General features: G+C 51.1%; 1 protein-coding gene across 3 annotated transcripts in view; it reads left to right on the forward strand.

Moving 5' to 3' along the window:
- Positions 1–17456, forward strand: part of LMTK2 (lemur tyrosine kinase 2) — a 75014-nt gene extending 57558 nt beyond the window's left edge. For 2 of the 3 annotated variants that reach the window (XM_081552914.1, XM_081552915.1), the window contains exons 10-14: positions 1373–1522; positions 2804–5750; positions 14743–14875; positions 15096–15335; positions 16087–17456. In XM_081552914.1, coding sequence (XP_081409040.1) covers positions 1373–1522; positions 2804–5750; positions 14743–14875; positions 15096–15335; positions 16087–16115 — 3499 coding nt within the window. In that variant the 3' untranslated portion in view covers positions 16116–17456. Of the gene's footprint in view, positions 1–1372; positions 1523–2803; positions 5751–8478; positions 9048–14742; positions 14876–15095; positions 15336–16086 lie in introns of those variants that run through there. The other variant, XM_081552916.1, reaches the window with a different exon arrangement.
- Positions 17457–20488: the final 3032 nt, after the last annotated feature.

The following is a 20488-nucleotide window of genomic DNA, read 5'->3' on the forward strand; positions in this document are numbered from 1 at the left end:
GGATCTGGAGAAACTGAGGCAGGCAGAGGTACTCTCCTTGGGTCAAACCAGACGTGGTGCCGATAACACTCATTGTGCCCCAATCAGAGGCTGCCTTTGTGGTCTTTAGCATTTCATGCAAACTTTTTATTTTCCTTAATCGAATAAATTGGTAATTCCCTAAAGTCGTTGACAGTGTCTTAAATTTCTCTTTTATCCAAGACAGCCCTCTGCTCCTAGCAGTTCTGTGCCAAGGGCACATCTCCCTTCTTGAACTGGACTAGAGCTTCGGGTTCTTTTATTTCCTTGATAGAAATGCCCTCTCCCCCTAGATACTGAATATGTTGATTTACTCACTGATTTGTGAGATGAGCATAAAGAGAATTTAACTCATAAGTTCTATTGTACTCTGCAGTGTCAAATAATAGATTGATGTATTCAAATACAGCTTATTATTCTGGTAGGTATTGGTCATCGTCATGTGAATCACCAATAGCTAAACCTGACAGGAGTCACAATCACGTGGGAGCTTTTTAAGCATGCAGCCTTACCTGCATCTGCCAACTAAGTCCTCAGGGGTGGGTGCTTAGTACCAGTGTCTGGGTGACACAGATGATGAGCCAGGTCTAGGAGCCACTGCACAAAATAGATTGTAACACACGACAGAGGGGGAAGTGGTGGGAAGGAACATGGAGACCACGCAGAGGAGGTGTCCCTCCCCGACCCACCGGCAAAGCCCATTCCTGAGGGAACAGCACCGGGCACTCGGGCGGGCGGGGCAGGTACAGAGAAGGTGGTCCCTTGCCCTGTGGTGATGGCACCCGCAGGCGGGGAGTGACCCGGGCAGGTGGCCTCTTCCGGCCGAGCAGTGAAGAGTCGCCCTTCCTAATAGCAGGAAGCCCCGAATACTAAGAATAACTACAGTAGGAAACACACAGGTCAACAGGGAAGACCTGTTCATGTTGGAAGTTCCACGCTTGCTACTGTTGTGAATGGGGTTTTCTTCCCCCACCAAAACCCTCAGAATTCCATGTGTTCACCCTGTATCTAGCCATGTTGCTGAACCCTTCAAAGCCATTGTGATAATCTTTATGATTCCTTGAGTCTTTAAGTTGACAGTCATTTGCACGCCTCCCTGTGATTACTTCCTCTGGCTCCATCTCTTTTTTTTTTTCACCTTGGCCAGAACTTCTAAAGTCACATTCTGTTAGTCAGTCGAGGAGGTCCACATCTTAATAGAAGTGCTTGCTTTTTAAATCATGTTAAAGAGCTATCTTGAATAACCTCTTCTATAGAGCCTTGTGCTTGAAATGACTAGTGACTGTACATGTAAAAATGTGGGTGTTAAAAATTCAGTATCTGAAGAGAGAAAGATGTGCTTTTCCCCCCGCAGGTCCCTGGGTGTGACGCTTTGGGAGCTCTTCGAGAATGCTGCTCAGCCTTATTCCAACCTCTCCAACTTAGATGTTCTCAACCAGGTCATTCGAGAGAGAGACACAAAACTCCCAAAGCCCCAGCTGGAGCAGCCGTACTCCGACAGATGGTGGGTAACTTCGTCACGTTGTCTTAGAAGGTGGAGAAATTCTGTCTTCATGGGTCTTAGTTATATATTCCCTGATTTTCAACAATAAATGTTATCAAAAGCAATCATTTATATACTATTCATGACTGATTTTAGAATTAATATCCAGTTTTTAAAATGTAATACTGTTTAAAAAAAAAAAATGTAGAACCAGCAGGAATTTATGTCTTATATGCGATAAGAAACATGTTAAATCTGACTTAATTCTAAGAATCAGTTTAAGGGCATTTGCTATTGTGGAATTGTTTTTGAACGAGGCTGTTTGTGTGATACCCAGCGTGTGAGACGAGGCAGGTAGCATAGACATGATCGTGTTTGAATTGGCACCTGAGGCAGTTTGCATAATGTGTGTTGACATTTGCAAAACAAATTTACTTCTTAACGAGTCTCCAGACCCGTTCTTAACTCTGTTTCCAGTTAGAGTCGGGCTCACCTGTGTGGAGGCCCCTGTCTGCGTCACCCTGTACTCGGCGGGTGTCACCGCTGCACCTCGGTGCCCTTCTGTGTGGGCATTGCTCAGCCCCTCACCCGACTCTCCAGAGCTAACTCACCCAGAATAACTGGATGTTTATGCCATAAATTTAATACCGTGACGTTGTCGTCCTGTCTTCCCTTCCACTCACGGCCACAGTTTATGGCATTGCCCATATCCAGCCAACCCTTTGAAGACCAGCCCCTGGCTGCATCTGCTCTGGGCTTCTGTTTCCACTCTTAGCCTCCACCCTCAGCTCCTTTGGTGGCCTGAGGAAAACATGCGCTGCAGAAGGTCGTGGTGTTCCTTTCTGTCGGGGGAATCGTTAGAGAGTAGTCACCACTGCGTGTGTCTCTGTGAATCCCCGCAAAATAGAGTGAGTAAATCTCATATGTTAGACACGTGCATCCTTGACTAAGCCAGAGCCCGATGGCGGTTGTGTACAGAGGAAAGCATTTTAGGGCCGCTTGTAAATTCAGTGGCTGAGCGCCTGGAAAATGCCGGAAGAACAAACGACAAGGCCAGAAGAATCGCAGTGACACTGCACGGTGTCCTGAGAACGCAGAGAATCAGCAGCCAGATTTTCTCTCTCTCCATTTCCACTTTCCCCCAGGGCTCACCGTGAACCAGACTCCTGCCGGTGGCCAGCACAGTGATTCAAGTGTTGGGACTTCTGGGGCGTTGCGCTGGCCTAGGGGTCCTCGTGAGGTCTTTTCTTGTTTTGAAACAATCTGTCCTCTGCCCACTAACCTCCTGTCCGTCTCACCCAGGTATGAAGTCTTGCAGCTCTGCTGGCTGTCCCCAGACAGGCGGCCGGCGGCGGAGGATGCGCACAGGCTGCTCACCTACCTGCGGCTGCAGAGCCAGAGGGGCCCGGAGGTGGACTTCGAGCAGCAGTGGAACGCGCTCAAGCCCACCGCAAACAGCAGAGACGCTGCAAGTAACGCCGCCTTCCCCATCCTCGACCACTTCACCAGGGACCGGCTTGGCCGAGAGATGGAGGAGGTCCTCACCGTGACCGAGACCAGCCAAGGCCTGAGCTTCGAGTACGTCTGGGAGGCAGCCAAGCATGACCATTTCGACGAGCGCAGCCGGGGCCCCCCGGATGAAGCCTTGTCCTACACCAGCATCTTCTTCCCCACGGAAGTGTTCGAGAGCTCGCTCTCAGACCCCGGGCCTGGCAAGCAGGATGACAGTGGCCAGGAGGTCCCCCTGCGGGCCCCTGGGGTGGTGCCTGTTTTTGATGCCCACAACCTTTCTGTCGGAAGTGACTACTACATCCAGTTAGAAGAAAAAAGCCGTAGCAACTTGGAGCTAGATTACCCGCCTGCTCTGCTCACGACGGAGATGGATAATCCTGAGAGGCTTGGGGACGGCGCATCCCAGTGTCTGACGCTCAGGAGTCTCGAGCTTGAGGAGTCCAGTACAGAGGAGGATTTCTTCCAGAACAGTGCAGACCCCAAAGACGCCAGCAGACCCGAGGAGGCGCACACCAAGGGCCCCGAGAGCCCTTTCAACAATTTATTTAATGACCTTGACAAGTCAGAGGCTTTGCCCAGTCACCAAAAAATATTTGACTTAATGGAACTAAATGGAGTCCAAGCTGACTTTAAGCCGCCCACCCTGAGTTCAAGTTTGGATGACCCCAAAGAGTCAGTAATTGCATGCCACTTGGAGAAGGAAAAGCCCCGTAAGCTCTTTGACTGCGAGCCTCTTTACTCCACAGAAAAGCTCGTACACCAAGATGGTTTTGATCAGCTGGACAGTGAAGAGTTGTCAGAAAACTTTTTATTTCTTCAAGAGAAGAACTTACTGAAAGACTCCTTGTCCAGCAAAGAGCATGTAAATGATCTGCAGACAGAACTCAGAAATGCTGGCTTTCCTGAATTCATGTTAGAAACTCCCAGTAGAAAGTCTGTAGAGGCTGAGCCTAAGTTTGCTGAAAATAAACCAGACTCTTCACTGCAGGAGAGCGTCAGCGTGCAGGGCAGGGGGTTGGGCGCGGCACCCAAGGGTGGCGCTGGGGCTGCGGCTTCGCCGCGCTCCCCACAGCCGCAGGTACCTCCTACCTCGCTCAAAACCCAGGGGCCGCCTCACGACGTCCCCCCAGGTGCGGCCCTGAAGCAGGGCGGAGCCAGGCCCACGCGTCCAGAGGTCGGTGTCCATGAAAACGGCGCCTGCCGAGAGGTAAACCCAGACTCCACGCCCGCCCTGCCAGACACCCCCACCCCCACAGGTGACGCGTCCCCGGCCCTGACTCAGCAGGGGGAGGGGGCCTTGAGCCTGACCCAGAGCGACCACGGCCTGGTCCAGGACACTTCCGCCAGCAAGGTGAGTATAGGGAACGGCCTTCCAGAATCGAGGCAGAACTTAAAAAACCAGCTGCCTTTGGATGACCACGGCCCTCAAGGCCTGCGGGAGAGAGCCCAGGAGGCCGCAGAGGCGCTGGGTCAGCTGGGTCATAAAGATGCTGCTGCAGAGGAGGGCGGCTTGGTGTCCGCCCTCTCCTCAGACTCGGCCAGTCAGGACAGCCTCCTGGAGGACAGCTTGTCGGTGCCCATCCCCACCTCCGAGCCGTCCACGGAGACCCCGGATTCCCTGGATTCAGTGGACGTCCACGAGGCTTTACTGGGCTCCTTAGGTCCTCACACGCCACAGAAACTCCTGACCCCCGACAAGCCAGCGGACAGCGGCTACGAGACAGAGAACCTGGAGTCCCCCGAGTGGACACTGCACCCGGCCCCTGAGGGCGCCGCGACCCCTGACACGGCCTCGGCAGTTGAGGGCGCTCCCGACAGGCTGCCTCCCAACCCTGTCATCGTCATCTCAGACGCCGCTGACAGCCACAGAGGCGCGGAGGTGACCTCGCAGACCGCCGCGCCTGCGTCCCAGGGCTCACACCGAGACTCCGCGTACTTCTCAGACAACGACTCTGAGCCCGACAGGAGGTCGGAGGGGGCCCCAGGCACCTCGGTGTTGGCCCTGGGAGCGGACCAGCCCCTGCCTGAGCCCAGTGTCCTGCCGCAGAATCCTGGCCCCCTGGACAGCTGCCTGGACGCCAGCAGCAGCCCTCCTGACCCCAGCTGTCCTCCTGCTCCGCAGAACTCTCGTCACCTGGAACCGAGAGAAAGTGCAGAACCAGCTCCCCCTGACGCTCCCACACACACACATCCCCCCGACGACGAGGCCGGTAGCCCCTCGAGTCTGCAGAACTCGGAGCTGAGCAGTGGGGACGACCTCGAGGTGCCCGAGGAGCGCCCCTGCACGCTGGCTTCCACCGGCACCAACACTGATGAACTCCTGGCGTTGACCCACGCCCCGCTCCGCTCCGGCAGCCCTGCGGCCCCAACGGCGGAGAAGGCTTTGTGCAGCCACTCCGAGGGCCCCAAGCTGAAGGAGCCGGACGTGGAGGGAAAGTACCTGGGGAAGCTCGGCATGTCGGGCATGCTGGACCTCGCCGAGGATGGGATGGATGCAGACGAGGAGGACGAGAACAGTGAAGACTCGGACGAGGACCTGCGGGCCTTCAACCTGCACAGCCTGAGCTCCGAGTCAGAGGACGAGGCTGAGCACCCGGTGCCTGTGGTCCTCAGCCGCGAGGACGGCCGCCACCTGCGGAGCCTACTGAAGCCTGTGGACCTGCCGCCCGACGGCTGGAAGAAGGAGAAGAAGGCGGTCACGTTTTTCGATGACGTCACAGTCTATCTCTTTGACCAGGTATCTGTTCCCTCTCCCCTCCAGGTTGTCATGTTGGAGATTCCAGAATGCGTTGAGGGAACCAGTGTGCTAGGGTTTTCTGACTGCCGTTTCGAGGACACCGATTGTTTTGTGATTTTTCAGAAAAAGGCATTTGGGGGTGGTTACAGCATCAGTTTCCAGAACACGCGGAAGTGAGCTTTGCACTGGGAACTGTCACGTGAAGGGGAAGGGTCTGCGTGCTCCTCCCGGGTGCCCTGGCAGAGCCCCACTGACTCACTTGTCCTTTCCAGAGCAGACATGTCCACGGGCGGTCGGCAGCAACCGCCCGAGGCTGACACGTAGCCCTGGAGACACCGACAGCGGCGGTGCCTGTGGAGCAAGGGCGAGGGTGGCAAGACAGCGGGGCAGGTCGAGAAGGGGTCACCTGGCCTCAGATTTTGTGTTTTGTCAAAAGCTGTTCAAATTCACATATCCCTTTCTTCACCTTCTCAGTGCGCTTGAATTGTTTCTTCACGGAGCAGATGACCTGTAGGTGGAATAGAAAGAGTCATGAATTGTGTGTTGTGAGCAGCGTGGACAGGTGCTTGGGGAGGTGTCTGCGGGTCTCATTGGAGCGGTGAGGTGGACTCGGCCCCCATGGACACTGCCGCCTGGGCCCCGGGAGGGCTACCCTGGGTGGTGACCTGGTGGGGGGGGGCTGGTGCTCTGATGGGCTCAGAAGACGGGGCAGGATTGCGTTAAGAGCCAGACTCGAGGCGTGAGAACAAAGGTACGGAAATCAAGCGTAAGACGTGCTTCATAGAGGTGAGATTTGTCATAGTGAAAGTGGAAAAGGCGGTGAAGTCCCGAATAAAGTCCTGGAAATCTTCTGCAGTGACCGGTTGGTCCCATGCAGCTTCCATGGGGTCACAGCTACCCGTGGGTTCAGACTGATGGCCTTGCTCTGCAGCTTCATGAGCCTGTTTTGAAGTGGTTTGGTTTTTAAGTGGTTTAAGTTCCTTAGCTGCAGAGTTCTCACTGAGCATCATGGGTTTTGGCAGCTCTGCCTTAGTTATTTCACTGTTGGTTCAGCAGGTGCTTGGTGAACGCTTACTCAACTTTCTTGTGAAGTCACAGCCCACGAAGTGAATGTCTGGGTGCTGCCCTTCACACGCAGGGTCTTCTTAGCTTCGGTACACAGCAGGGGGCTCCCACGTTCCTCACGGGCCCTTCTGTGAGGCTGGTGGGGGTGTTTGACCCTCCCCTCTCGCACTGCCTGCCCTGGACTCACGATGTTCTCAAGGCCATCACAGTGGATGGTGATGCTTAGTTGCAGGTAAGGTGATATACGGTCACACCATTCAGCCTGTCACAGGACAGGTGAGCTCTGAGCTCAGTCCCGTGCATCCCAGCGCTGGTCACTGTGACGACAGGGCCCGGGCCCGACAGTGTGGGAGGTAGTGTCACAGCCCAGAGCCCCCAGAGTCTGTGAGGTCCTGGGGCAGACGGGGGATCTGGGGGTCTGTGTGCTGCGTTTCTTTAGTTCATTTGGTTTACAAGGACATGTTCCTTCAAAAAAAAAAAAGTGCAGTGAGCATAAGGAAAAATACTTTCTCGGGGAAGATTTTTTTTCCATTTAAAGAACAGAAAAACACTGAAGAAAACCGAACTTTTCAGTAATTGCTACCGCTTCGCTCACATACACATACCAGAAACTTAAGTTTAAGTGCTGAAAAGCATTCAAGAAGACAAAACTTGTCTGTAATTCCTACTGCTTCACACACACACACACACACACACACACACACACACACACACACACACACACACACACACACACACACACACACACACACACACACACACACACACACACACACAAAACTGAGCGCTCTCTGTAACCTCCCCGTCCAGAATAATAGAGCTCTTCCATCCGCACAGAGTCCACACACACACACACACACACACACACACACACACACACACACACACAAAACTGAGCGCTCTCTGTAACCTCCCCGTCCAGAATAATGGAGCTCTTCCATCCGCACAGAGTCCACACACACACACACACACACACACACACACACACACACACACACACACACACACAAAACTGAGCGCTCTCTGTAACCTCCCCGTCCAGAATAATAGAGCTCTTCCATCCGCACAGAGTCCACACACACACACACACACACACACACACACACACAAAACTGAGCGCTCTCTGTAACCTCCCCGTCCAGAATAATAGAGCTCTTCCATCCGCACAGAGTCCACACACACACACACACACACACACACACACACACACACACACACACAAAACTGAGCGCTCTCTGTAACCTCCCCGTCCAGAATAATGGAGCTCTTCCATCCGCACAGAGTCCACACACACACACACACACACACACACACACACACACACACACACACAAAACTGAGCGCTCTCTGTAACCTCCCCGTCCAGAATAATGGAGCTCTTCCATCCGCACAGAGTCCCCAGTTCCCGCCACACCCCTCCCCTGGCAACCGCTGGCCTACTTTTGTCGCTGGAGCTCTGTCTTTTCCCGAATCGTGTAAGTGGCAGGAGTGTTGTTGTTGTTTAGTCATTAAGTCGTGTCAGACTCTTTTATAACATAGAGTGTAGCCCGCCAGGCTCCTCTGTCCACGGGATTCCCAGGCAAGAATACGGGATTGGTTTCATTTCCTTCTCCAGGGGATCTTCCCGACCCAGAGATCAAACCCAGGTCTCCTGTGTTGGCAGGCGGGTCCGTTACCTCTGAGCCGCCGGGAGAGCCCAAGTGGCGGGATTGGACCGGGTGTGACTTTGTGTGTCCAGAGCCTCGCCCAGTGTAAAGCATCAGGGAACCCCACCGCTGTGTCCGTCACCGAGGAGCGCCTTTGTGTGATGTTATGTTTTGTTCATTAATCTGCTGGCCAGTATTTGCACCAATTGTTTTCATTATTATTTTTAATCTTTTTAACAGTTAAACAGCAAAATTGGCCCTTTTTTTGTACAAAGCTGTAAACTTTAGCATTCCTGTCACCCTCCCCAGAACCATGATACACACAGCTCCCTCGCCCCAGGAAACGCCCCGTGCTCACTCCTGCACCCCCAGTCCCTGGCCCAGCACGTAACCTTCGGAGGCTGGCTGTTTTCGCTCAGAGTGTAATTCCTCTGAGAGCCGTCGAAGTTACTGCCTGTGGCAGGAGTCCCTTCCTCTTAGACGTGTTCCATCTTGTGGACATGTGATCGTTTTAACCATTTACCCGCTGAAGCGCATTTTGGTTTTTCCGCTTTGGGACTGTCAAAAATAAAGCTGCTTTGAACAACTGTTTGTAGGTTTTTGTGTGGACACAATTTTTAATTTTTCTGAAAAGGCCCATGAGTGTGATTGTTGGGTTGTATGATAAGTGTGTGTGTTTGGGTGCTTTTTTTTTTTTTAATTGAAATACATTGAGGGACAGGGAAGCCTGGTATGCTGCAGTCCATGGGGTTGCAAAGAGTTGACCAACAACGACTTAGTGACTGAAGAGCAACAGTAATTTATAGTGTGTGTTTAGTTTTTAAAGAAAATGACAGACTGTTCTCCAGAGAGGCTGTATCATTTTACATTCCCACCAGCAGCGCAGGTGAGATCGCGTGTCTTGTGTCTCGTTTGCTTTGTTTGGGCTGCAGCACGCGGCTTGTGGGACCTCAGTTCCCCAAGCAGGGAACGAACCCCAGCCCGTGGCAGTGAGAGCACCGCGTCTTAACCACTATACTTTCAGGGAATTCCCCATTATTTTTTATTTTAGCTTTTCTAACAGATGTGACGTAATACTTCATCATGGTCTTAAACTGGATTTCCCTATTGGACCGTGACGTGGCCTGTCTTTCCATGCACCTCTTGGCTCTCCATATGTCTCGTTCAGTGAAATGCCCCTTTTGCCTATTTTCTAGTTGAATTCTCTGTGTTCTTTGAGTTTTGGAAGTTCTTTATAAGTTCTAGATAAGAGTCCTTTGTCAAATATATGGCTTGGAAATACTTCTCCCAATCTATAGCTTATCTTTCACAGAGCAAGGTTTTTAAATTTTGATGGATTCCAGTTTATAATTTTTTTTTTCCGTTTATGGATCATGCTTTAGGTGTCATGTCTAAGTTCTTCACCAAACCATAACTCCTGAATATTTTCTCTAAAAGTTTTATATAGTTTTGCATTTTTCATTTAGATCTGTTACACATTTTGAGATAGTTTTTGTATAATGTTTAGGTTCGGATTCATTGTTTTGCCTCTGGGTGGATGTCCAGTTGTTCCAGCACCATCTGTTGAAAAGACTGTTCTCTATCCATTGAATTGCTTTTGCACCTTCTTCAAAAGTTAAATGGCCATATATTTAATGGATCTGTTTCTGGACTTTCTGCTCTATTCCATTCATCTTTGTATCGTCCCCTTTACCAAAATTTTGGTTTCCATTTGCTCTTTGCCAGTATACAGAAATGTGGTTGATTTTTATATGTTGACTTTCTATTCTGCTATACTGATTTATCAGTTCTAGGAATTTTGTTTTCAAATTCCTTCTGGTTTTCTACATGATCAAGCATGTTACCTACAAATAGGGACAGGTTTGTTTATTCTTTTCCAAACCGTATCTCTTTGATTTCTTTTTCTTACCTTATTACACTAGCTAAGACTTCCAGGACAGTGTTCAGTAGAGGGGTTACATAACATTGATTGATTTTTCAATATTTAATGAGCCTTGCATTCCTGGAAAGTAAAGCCCACTTGGTTGTAAAGTATTCTTGTTACATGTTGCTGGACTTGATTTGCTGGTATGTTGTTGAGGGTTTCATGAGGGCTGCATATGTGTCTGTAATTTTGGGGGGTGTTTGACTACCTGGCCGACTTTTACTCTGGTGCTGTCTTTGATTTGGTGTCAAGGTGATGCTGGTCTCATAAAGCGAGTTGGAAAGTCACAGTCAATTGAATAACACAGGTTTGAACGGTGTGGGTCCACTTACACGTGGGTTTTTTTCACTAAACACCTACCAAATACTACACGATCCAAGATTGGTTGAATCTGTGAATGTGGAACCTTGGCTGTCAAGGGGCGACTGTACAGTTACAGGTGGATCCTCAGCTGTGCAGCAATCAGTGCCCTAGCCGCCTTGGGCATCAGTCAGGGGTCAACTGTATTACCTCCTCTTCTGGGACGAGATTGTGTGGATTTATTGATCTCTCTCTGAAGAACTGCTTTTGGTTTCATGGAATGTTTTCCTTTTAATTTTATCAATTTCTATTTTATCTTTTATTTCTTCTGCTTGCTTTGGATTTATTTTGCTCTTCTTTTTCTAGACTCTTAAAGTAGAAGCAAGGGATTTGAGACCTTTTTTTCGTTCTACTATTAACATTTAATGCAATAAATTGTGTGTTTCATTCAGTTCAAAATATTTTCTGATTTTCCTTGAGACTTTCTCTTTGACCCAAGGATTACTTATTTTTTAAAAAAATACTGTTTAATTTCCAAGAGTTGGAGGATTTTTTTTTTTTTTTTTTTTTAACCTTTCTGTTACTGATTTCTGGTGTAATCTGTTTTGGTCAGAGAACGTGTTTTGTAGGGTTTCAATTCCTTCATATGTGTTGTTTTGTTTGTAGAGCCAGAATGTGGTCTATATTGGTAAACGGTCCATGTGCACCTGAAAATGTGTATTTCACTTCTGGTGGGTGGATTGCTCTATAAATGTCAGATGCACTCGTTCATTTCTTCTGCACTGTTGCTGATTTTTCCACCTGTGCTATTCCTGAGTGAGATGTGTTCATTGAAGTCTTCGGCTGTAATTACGGATTTGTCTCTGTCTGTTTTCATTTCTGTCCATTTTTGCTTTGTCTGTCTCATTCTCTTGTTAGCTGCGTACATTTAAAATTATTATATCTTCTTGGTGAATTGACCTTTTGTGTCATTCTGTAATGTCATTCTTTATTCCTTTGTCTGATATTCACAAAGCTACTCCAGCTTTCTTTTGATTAGTAATTGCGTGCTGTCGCTTTTTTCCATCTTTATACATACCTGCATCCTTGTAGTTAACAGCAGTTTCTTCTGGATAGCACACAGTTAGGTGGTTTTTAAAATCTGTTCTGAAATTTTTTGTCTTTTTGTTCATTGTTTAGTCGCTAAGTCACGTTCAACTCTTCTGTGACCCCATGGACTGTAGCCTGACACGCTCCTCTGTCCAGATTTCCCAGGCAAGAATACTGGAGTGGGTTGCCATTTCCTTCTTCCTTTTGTCTTTTAACTGGTATTTTTCGGCCACTTACATTTAATAGAATTATTCAAGTCTGGATATAGGTGCACCACTTTATTCAGTGTTTCTGTTTGTTCCACTAGTTCTTAATTATTTTCTTCCTCTTTTTGCTTTCCTTTTGGTATTCTGAACAGTTTTGAGTTTACTTACTGTATTTTTTGCTATATGTCTCCTTTTCGTATGGTCTTTGGAGTATCCTTGGGGTTAGTTACAGTGCGCATGCTTTCCACAGCCTCTTTAGCATCAGTGTTTTGCCGTTTCCGCTGGGATGTAGGGGCCTTTGCTCTGCAGGTCCTCCGTCCTCTCCTAGCTTCTTCAGGTTGTCCGATGTGTCATGTTTATTCACTCAACACCCCATCTCGCAGCGCCCTATGCTTTACTTCCAGTCATCAAACGTATTTTAAGAAACTGAAGAGGAATAGGATTATATTCACTCAGGTAGTTATCACTGTTCTTTTTCCATTTCTTATGTTCCAGGTTCCTTTCTGTTATCATTTCCCCTCTGTTTGGCGCTTTTTTTTTAAAAAATACATTCTCCTGGTTATTCTTCATCTGAGAGTCTCTATTTCACACTCATCTCTTGAGGACATTTTTCCTGAGCATGGACTTCGCGGGCCACAGTGTTTTCCTTTCAGCGTTGCCTCTGACTGCCCTCGGGAGTTTCTCTTTGTCTTTCAGTAGTATGATTATGGGTTTCTGGATTACAGGCAGAGATTTCTTTGTTTCATTTTAAGTTTGCAGAGCCTTCTGAACCCTTAGTTTTGTGTCTTTCAGCGGATTTCAGAAGTTTCCAGGCATTATTTCTTACATAGACATATATATGTTGTGTGTGTGTGTGTGTGTGTGTGTGTGTGTGTGTGTGTGTGTATTTTATATCACACTCTGTCTCTTTGTGGGACTCCAATGTTATACCTTTTGGTCTCCACCAGGGGCTTCCCTGGTGGCTCAGTGGTAAAGAACCCGCCTGCCAATGCAGGAAATGCGGGTTCGATCTCTGGTTCGGGAAGATCCCCTGGAGGAGGAAATTGTAACCCACTCCAGTATTCTTGCCTGGGAAACCCCATGGACAGAGGAGCCTGGCAGGCTACAGTTCATGGGGTCGCAAAAGAGTTGGACATGACTTAGTGACCAAACAACTAGTATATAGGCCCTGAGGCTCCATCCCTTTTTCCCCCTCCAGTCTTTGCTCTCGCTGTTGTTCAGATTGGATCATTTCTGATGATCTATATATCACATGCGCGTATTCTGTCCTCTCTCAACTCCATCCTGCTATTGAGTCCAGCTAGTGAGGTTTTAAATTTTGATTACTATATTTTTCTGTTCCAAAATGTGCATTTTGTTATTTTTATCCTCTCTTCTTTTTGCTGAGACCTGTTCATTTCCAGAGTGTTTTCCCTTACTGTATGGGAGCGTGTTTATAACTGTCTTCTTCAGGTAATTCTAGCATCTAAGGCGGAGAAGGCAATGGCACCCCACTCCAGTACTCTTGCCTGGAAAATCCCATGGATGGAGGAACCTGGTAGGCTGCAGTCCATGGGGTGGCTAAGAGTCGGACACGACTGAGCGACTTCACTTTCACTTTTCACTTTCATGTATTGGAGAAGGAAATGGCAACCCACTCCAGTGTTCTTGCCTGGAGAATCCCAGGGACGGGGGAGCCTGGTGGGCTGCCGCCTATGGGGTCGCACAGAGTCGGACACGACTAAAGCGACTTAGCAGCAGCAGCAGCATCTAAGGATGATTTAGCATTGGCATCTGCTGGTTGTCCTTTCTCCTGTAAATCCAGGTTTTCCTTATTCTTTGTTTGCTGAGTGACTCTAGACTGTACCCATATTTTTTTATTATCCAATTCTTTGTCTTGTTTATAGATTCTATGGAGAATGTAGATTTTTTCATCTTAGAAGGCATTGACCCAGTCGGGTTGAAGTCGCAAGTTCCACCCAGCCTCCCGGGGTCCGGGGTCCCCTTTCAGAGCCTTTGCTGTGCTTTGTGAGCCTGTCTGGGCATGTGCCGCCCCTTGGCCGGACTGGGCCTTGGCAGTGGTCCCCCCACAGTTCTGTTCCCAAAGCCTGGTGAGCTGTTTGAGGTCAGGCCTGCCATGAGCAGCCGGGCTGAGCCCCCTGCTCCCCATGGAGCCCCTGGGCTGTCCAAGCGTCTTGGGCCTACTCTTTCTGGTCCTCCTGCCAGAGGGCTGGGGTGTGGGCTACCACACTGCCCTGTGTGGCTGGGAGACCGGAGGACAGAGGGAAAAGGCGGTGGGGGTGGGGGTCGCCCCCCCCCCGCCCTCTCGCCGGTCCCCAGGTCGCCGCTTCTCCAGCTGGACATGAAGCTCACTGCCCTCCGGATCACAGGCGCCTGCCGCTCCAGGTTAGCTGGCGGTGGGAGCAAGAGAACGGGGAAAAGAGGAAAATGTGGAATTTCCTCTCCTCCTTCTAAGCATCAGAAGACCCCCTTCTGCCTCTGGAGCCAGAACCCAAGTGTCGGGGGTCGATGGCTGGGCGGGCTGTGTGCACCGCTGGCTTGGTGCCCTCACTGCAGCATCTTCCCCGTCCTGCCCGCTGCCGTCGCCTCCTCCTCAGCCTCCTATGATGTGTCTTGGGGGGCTTCAGAGCCCGGTCAGTGGGAGAGAAGGGGTGTGGGCTCCCCCTGCCTGCCCCATGGTGGCAGGAACGTCACAGCTGTTCAGCTCCCCTCCACCCCCCAGAGCAGGCGTGGGCCGACGGGACTTGTGTTGGGCTTTTCAGGAAACCCCGACCAAAGAGCTGGGCCACTGCGGGGGAGCCGCGCGCAGCCCGGAGCCAAGCAGCCCTGCGCCGGTGGCGGGCTCCCCGTACCTGAGCCGGGGGCTGAACTCCGAGAGTTCCACTGACGAAGAAGGTACCGTCCTCGGGGGCAGGCTCAGAACGCACCTCCGAATCCGGGATGCAAACTGTTCTTGAGGATGACCCCACATACAGCTTTCAGGACCCCCTCTGACCCGGGCGGGGGGGCAGGCCTGCCGTGTGCGGCCAGGGTGGTCTGTGCACCCCGCCCCGTTCTCCGCTCCTCTCCTCGGCGTGCGGCGAGGAGAGGAGGGTGAGTCCTGGCTTACTTCCAGGCGGAGGCTTCGAGTGGGACGATGACTTCTCCCCAGACCCTTTCCTGTCCAGGACGACGAGTCACCTCCTCAGCTCCAAGCCGGCCCTTCAGACCTCCAAGTACTTCTCCCCGCCGCCACCCCGCAGCGCGGAGCCCAGCTGGCCGCACGCGGCGCCCTACTCCAGGTTCTCCATCACCCCCGCCAGCATCGCCAGCTTCTCGCTCACGCACCTCACGGACTCGGACGTGGAGCAGGGAGGTGAGGAGGCCGTGGTGCTGGGGCAGGGGGCGCGGCTGAGGGGGCTGTTCCCTCTGAACGGCTCACAGCCCGGTGCTCCGGGGCCTGTCCTCTGCTTCCTGCTGTCTCTGCCCTGCTGGGCCGGGGATCAGGGCTGCTCCCCTCTTTCTTCTCCTTTTTCCCTTCTTGCTGTCAGCTCCCGTCTCCCCTCCTCTCCCCCAGAGGGAAGGGCTCTGAAGAGCACTTGGCCGTGATGTTGGCCTTGAGCCTGAACGCACTGGGGCCCTTCCCCGGATGCTGATTGTACCATTAAGTCCTGGTCTTCGCGTGACACCAGGAGCCCTGGGGAGGGGCAGGGCCCGTGAAGGGGTCGCTGGACACATGGAACCTTTGCTCCCCACGGCTAGATCGGAAGAGAACGGTTAGTAGGTACACTTTCTGAGGTGACGTTTGCAGATCAAACAGTAACTCTGAAGCATAAAGAGTGCTTGTTCGTGTTTGTCCCTGTGCTGATTAGATAGCGGCCGTCACCCCCTCTCTGCCCGGGCAGATGTGCGGGCCCCGAGCTCTGACATAGAGCCGCGTGTGAGCGCACACACGTGTCAGCCGGAGTGCCCGCAGGTGTGGCGGGCGGCCGGGCCGGCCAGGTGGCCGAGAGCCGCCCTCCTGGCTTCAGTTCCTCTTTCTGCAGCGAAGATCAGACGCCGTCCATGCTATTTTTACCTTTGACGATCCGTTTAAAAACCCAGCTTTGCTTGCTCTCTCCTTCTAGGAAGCAGTGAAGACGGAGAGAAAGACTAGGCGATGCCGAGGCCCCGCGGGCCCAGGCTGTTCCAGCTGCGGTGTCCCAGGCCGGGGATGAGGCTGCGGGCACTCAGCCAGGCGTGGTCTGCAGCCCAGCCAGTTCTACCGCACCGGCTGCCACCCAGGCCTCCCCTGCCCACCGGAAGGGCCGGCGCAGGGGCTGTGGGCTCCAGGTGGTTTCTGGTTCCCACGTGCAGTGTCCTCCGCGTCCACACCTGTGTGTCCCGTCCGTGTGCAGGGCCCTGTGGACCACGAGGGGAATTGGCACCAGTGAGCCATATTTATTATTTTTAAAGAAATCACTAATTGCTTTCTGTAATTGCACTGTGGATAAATGTCCTAAGAGTCCCTGATACTGTACAGAATCTTAAATTATTCAAGGAAAATAAGGCAGGTCAAGCTGGTGCTATCCACTAGTTTGATTTTTTTTCTTCTGTTTTATAGTTTGTTTGCTCTGCATGGTACTCGTAAAGCTTAAGTATTTTGAGTGTTTTGTTGTCTTTAGAAATTGTTGGAATTGTACATATGGTACTCTTTCGTAAATGATAAATGATTCTGAATGTTAGTGTTTTATGTTCTTATAGGAAATATTTTTGATGAGTCGAAAAAGACTGCTCTGTTTCGTTGATTGAATGAAACACATCTCTGTTCTCTGTAAGGTGGTCTGTCCCTGTTGCAGATGAGGCTTCTCTGAGGAGCTGACGGGTCTTGCAGCCCCTCTCTGTGATTCTCCCACTGGCCCCTCCCCCGACTTTCAGAAAACCCTCTTGGTACAAATCAACGGGTGGTTCCCGGAGCCGGCTGCAGTTGGCACATCCAGGCCCCCACGCTCTCCCCGGGGCCACGCAGCCCCCTCCTAGCTGGGGCCCGAGTCCCTTGTGCAGGGTTCTAAGCAGCGCAGGTGGCAGTGGCCTGGGGCCCTTGTCGTCACGCCTGCCTTCAGGCGCCCAGAAGCTGCTCTGCCAAGGGCTCTGGGAGCCGAGGACTGTCTGGGCTCCTTCTGTCGGTACACTTGAGGTGTTGAGCTGCTCACAGCCCCCAGAGCCAGTTTGGATCCCGTCTCACTGGGTGAGGCTGGTGTCTGGAACCATGGGTACACACTACACCCCTCGACCGTGAGGGGGGACACGGGACACTGCGGAGCCACCACAGTCAGCATGTTTTCCCGTCGGGGCCTGGGGCGGCCCGAGTGCCCGTCACCCTGGGCTCCCCTGCACTGACCCCTCCCTTCTGCATTAAGCCCCCGGTCCTCCCCTTGTTCTGAAAGGACCCTGCCCATTCAGTGCAGTGTTGTGACGTTGGCCGGAGCCCGGTGTTCATAATAAAAAGCTGACCTTACTCTGCAGCCCTTGAGTTCTGCTTTGCCCACAGCGTGGCAGCCGGTGTGGAGGGAGGCTGGCATGTGGATAGGTGGAGCCCCAGAGTGTGGGCCCCACACGCTGGCCGCTCCCCCTGGGGGTCTCCTGGTGTTAGCAGGACGCCGGGAGACCCTCCAGGCCTCGGGCTGGGGGGCGGGGCATGGGGCCCTGATGCAGGCGTGTTCGCTGGTGAGAGTTTCTGTAGTACATTGTGACCTTTGTTATCAAGTTGGGCTTGCTCCCTTTTATACTAGCAATAACTTTCCAGAACAGGCCAACTCCGGGTGGCAGGAGCGCCCCTCCCCTCCCCTGTGTAAGCCCAGCGCACTGCCAAGCTGGACCTGGGGACGCGCGTGTCGAAAGACAGTTAACAGGGCATTAGGAGGTGATTTTGCCAAAACTGTTGTAACATTCAGTTTCTTGCTATGAAGACTTCCTGTGTGTTCTGAATTTTTATATCTACCAATCTTGGTTGAAAGAAAAATGAGACACAATTACACTAGTTTTGTGGGGTTGTTTTTTTTTTAATTATAGGTATAAGGAGTTCAGCTCTAAAGACTAAGATCAAGCAGATCCATAGTATATATAGTCTTATACAGTCAGCCCAGGATAAATTTCTTGATTCTTTGGGGCTGTACATTTTTCACTACCATTAAGGAGATTTTAACAATGTAATTCCCATTTTAATTTAAGGTCTGTATCTCTCATAAATTGCCAAAAACATTTTATACAGGGGGGTGGGGGCAGGGGATGGAATAGTAGGTCTTAGTGTGGTGTTGCATGGTTGGGAAGATTTTATATTTATAATAAACACATGAATTAACATGTTCTTTTGAAAATGTCAAGCAATACCCAGGAAATTGTGTGGATTAGACGCTGCAGCCCACTTTTGAGATGGTGGCACAGGCTGTGTTTGACTCCAGTTTCGGTTCACTCAGTTGGTTACCAGCAGCAGGTTTCTAAACCACTCTTGTTCTCAGTTGCGCAGTGAAATAACATCGGCGGAATTCTCCAGATGATGTCGGCAAGGTTCATCATACCTGGTTCACAACTGTTATTTCCTGGCCTTTCCTTTGGGATTCCTTTGGGAACTGTCTTCCTTTGGTGGAGTTCACATATCTTAAATCCTACGATAATCTATCCTTCATCTGCTTCCTAGCTCGGTGTTAGCTTGTGCTATCCAGTGACTCAGTCACAAGCCAGAAAGAGAAGGGTAGGAAAAGTGCTCCTCCAAAATCCTCCTGAAACTTGGGCCGTACTTCTGGGTGAGAAGCCATTCATCTTAAAGCTGAAGAAGCTCCAGGAAGCTGAATGGAGAACAGAACCCAACTGTTCTATTTTTAAATGTGCAGGCGATTGTTTCTATGGAAATGGATTTATCTCAGAAAAGTCTTTTTCTCTGTCTTGCTGCCATAAAACGCCTTTCAAAACCTCTTTCTTTTATCGCCACCTCCCATGGGGTATCTGTGGGATTAATGACTTTAATGCATGTTTGTCCTGAGGGCCCGGGAGCAAGGGAGGTAGCTCCTGGTTTTCTGAAAGTTGGAGAAGTGAAGGGAGTGTGAGGCTGCAGATGGGGGCTTCGTCACTAGGGGCTTCAGAGGATTAGCCTTCTGAGAGGTAGCCTTAAAACAAGAGTGGGTGTACACAGTTACTTCCGATTTAAAACCTCAGAAACAATGTTCCTAAGTGGTAAGGGGGGTGGGGGGGTTTGGCTCAAGTTTTGGCTCTCAAAAAGGAAAGCTCTCTTTAGTTATATAAGTGAGTTCTCAAAAGATATGTTGACAGTATTGAAGCACCAACAACCTGTTATGTGAATGGCTGGAACACGGTTAAGTTCAGGTTGGCACAGGCACAGACAGATGGCAATCACAGCCCGCTGTGAGTAGCCACTGCTTTATCCCAGCTGCCGACGACCCGCGGGGCTGTCCCACCTCCAGGGTTTCACTGTTGTGCTTTGACTCGGTTGTAAGAGGTTCACAGCAATGTAACAAGTTAATGAACTTTGAGTTTAAATTGTGTACATTTTTAAATTGTAAGATTTTTACTGTATATTGATGCATAGTGTGATCCAAATAAATTGCTTGTAATTTAAAAACTATTTAATATTCAAAATAAATATAGTTATATATTTATAAACTCTGTTGCTGCACCGATTCTCTGTGTTCCACTGTGTGAGGCCTGAGGTGGGTGGCCTGGCGCTGCCCCGGAGGATGCTGGGAGCCTGAAGCCCCGTGTCCCTCGCTGCCCTAGTCTCTAGAGACTGGATGCCCTCTTCTGTGCCAGACCTAAACCCAGCCTCTTCCACCCTCTGGAGAACGAGGATTTGTATAGTCACCGGGGAACTGGCAGGTAGTGTTTGCATCGCTGTAAAGTGTATCTGTAATTCAAAGTGTGTGCACTTATGGATGAACTTCAGAGGCATTTTAATTTCGGAGATCCAGCCTCTATGGAGCTCTAATAAGCCCAGCGGCTAATCAGCCCAAAACCAGCCTTTCTGTGCCCCGAGTGGCCCCTCCGTAAAGTCCTGGTCCGAGCTGCCACCAGCAGGGAAGCCGGCCTCCTTGTACCAAAATAGGTGTCTGGCCCCCGGTTCAGGTTACACCAACTGCGGAGTGGCCCTGGGCGGGGGGGTGGGGGGGGTGGATATAGATGGCAGAGACCTGTGAACCCCCATTCGGAGAGCCCAAGATGGGCAGCGAGGCACCGTGTCCCCGAGGTGCAGAGCCAGCGCTGACCCTGGGCCTGCAGAGCCCGAGTCCGGGAGGGGGTGGTAGCCCACTCCCCTGCACCACTGTGGGTACCACCTACCCTCCGGGTGCCTCCCTTCAGCCCCCAGGAATCCCTGAGCAGTTGCTGCCGTTAACACCTTTTAGTGCGCCAAAGGTGAGGAAGCTGAGGCCAAGGGCGATTAAACAGAGCAGGTAGGTGGCAGCCCGTTTTGAGCTCAAGCGCCGCGCCCCCGGAGACCTCCGAAGGAAAACCGCTGACCAGTTGTTACCCGGTGATCCG

The sequence above is a fragment of the Giraffa tippelskirchi genome, chromosome 13 (genome assembly GCF_054371585.1).
Source record: "Giraffa tippelskirchi isolate mGirTip1 chromosome 13, T2T-mGirTip1v1.2.pri, whole genome shotgun sequence".
Classification (NCBI taxonomy): domain Eukaryota; kingdom Metazoa; phylum Chordata; class Mammalia; order Artiodactyla; family Giraffidae; genus Giraffa; species Giraffa tippelskirchi.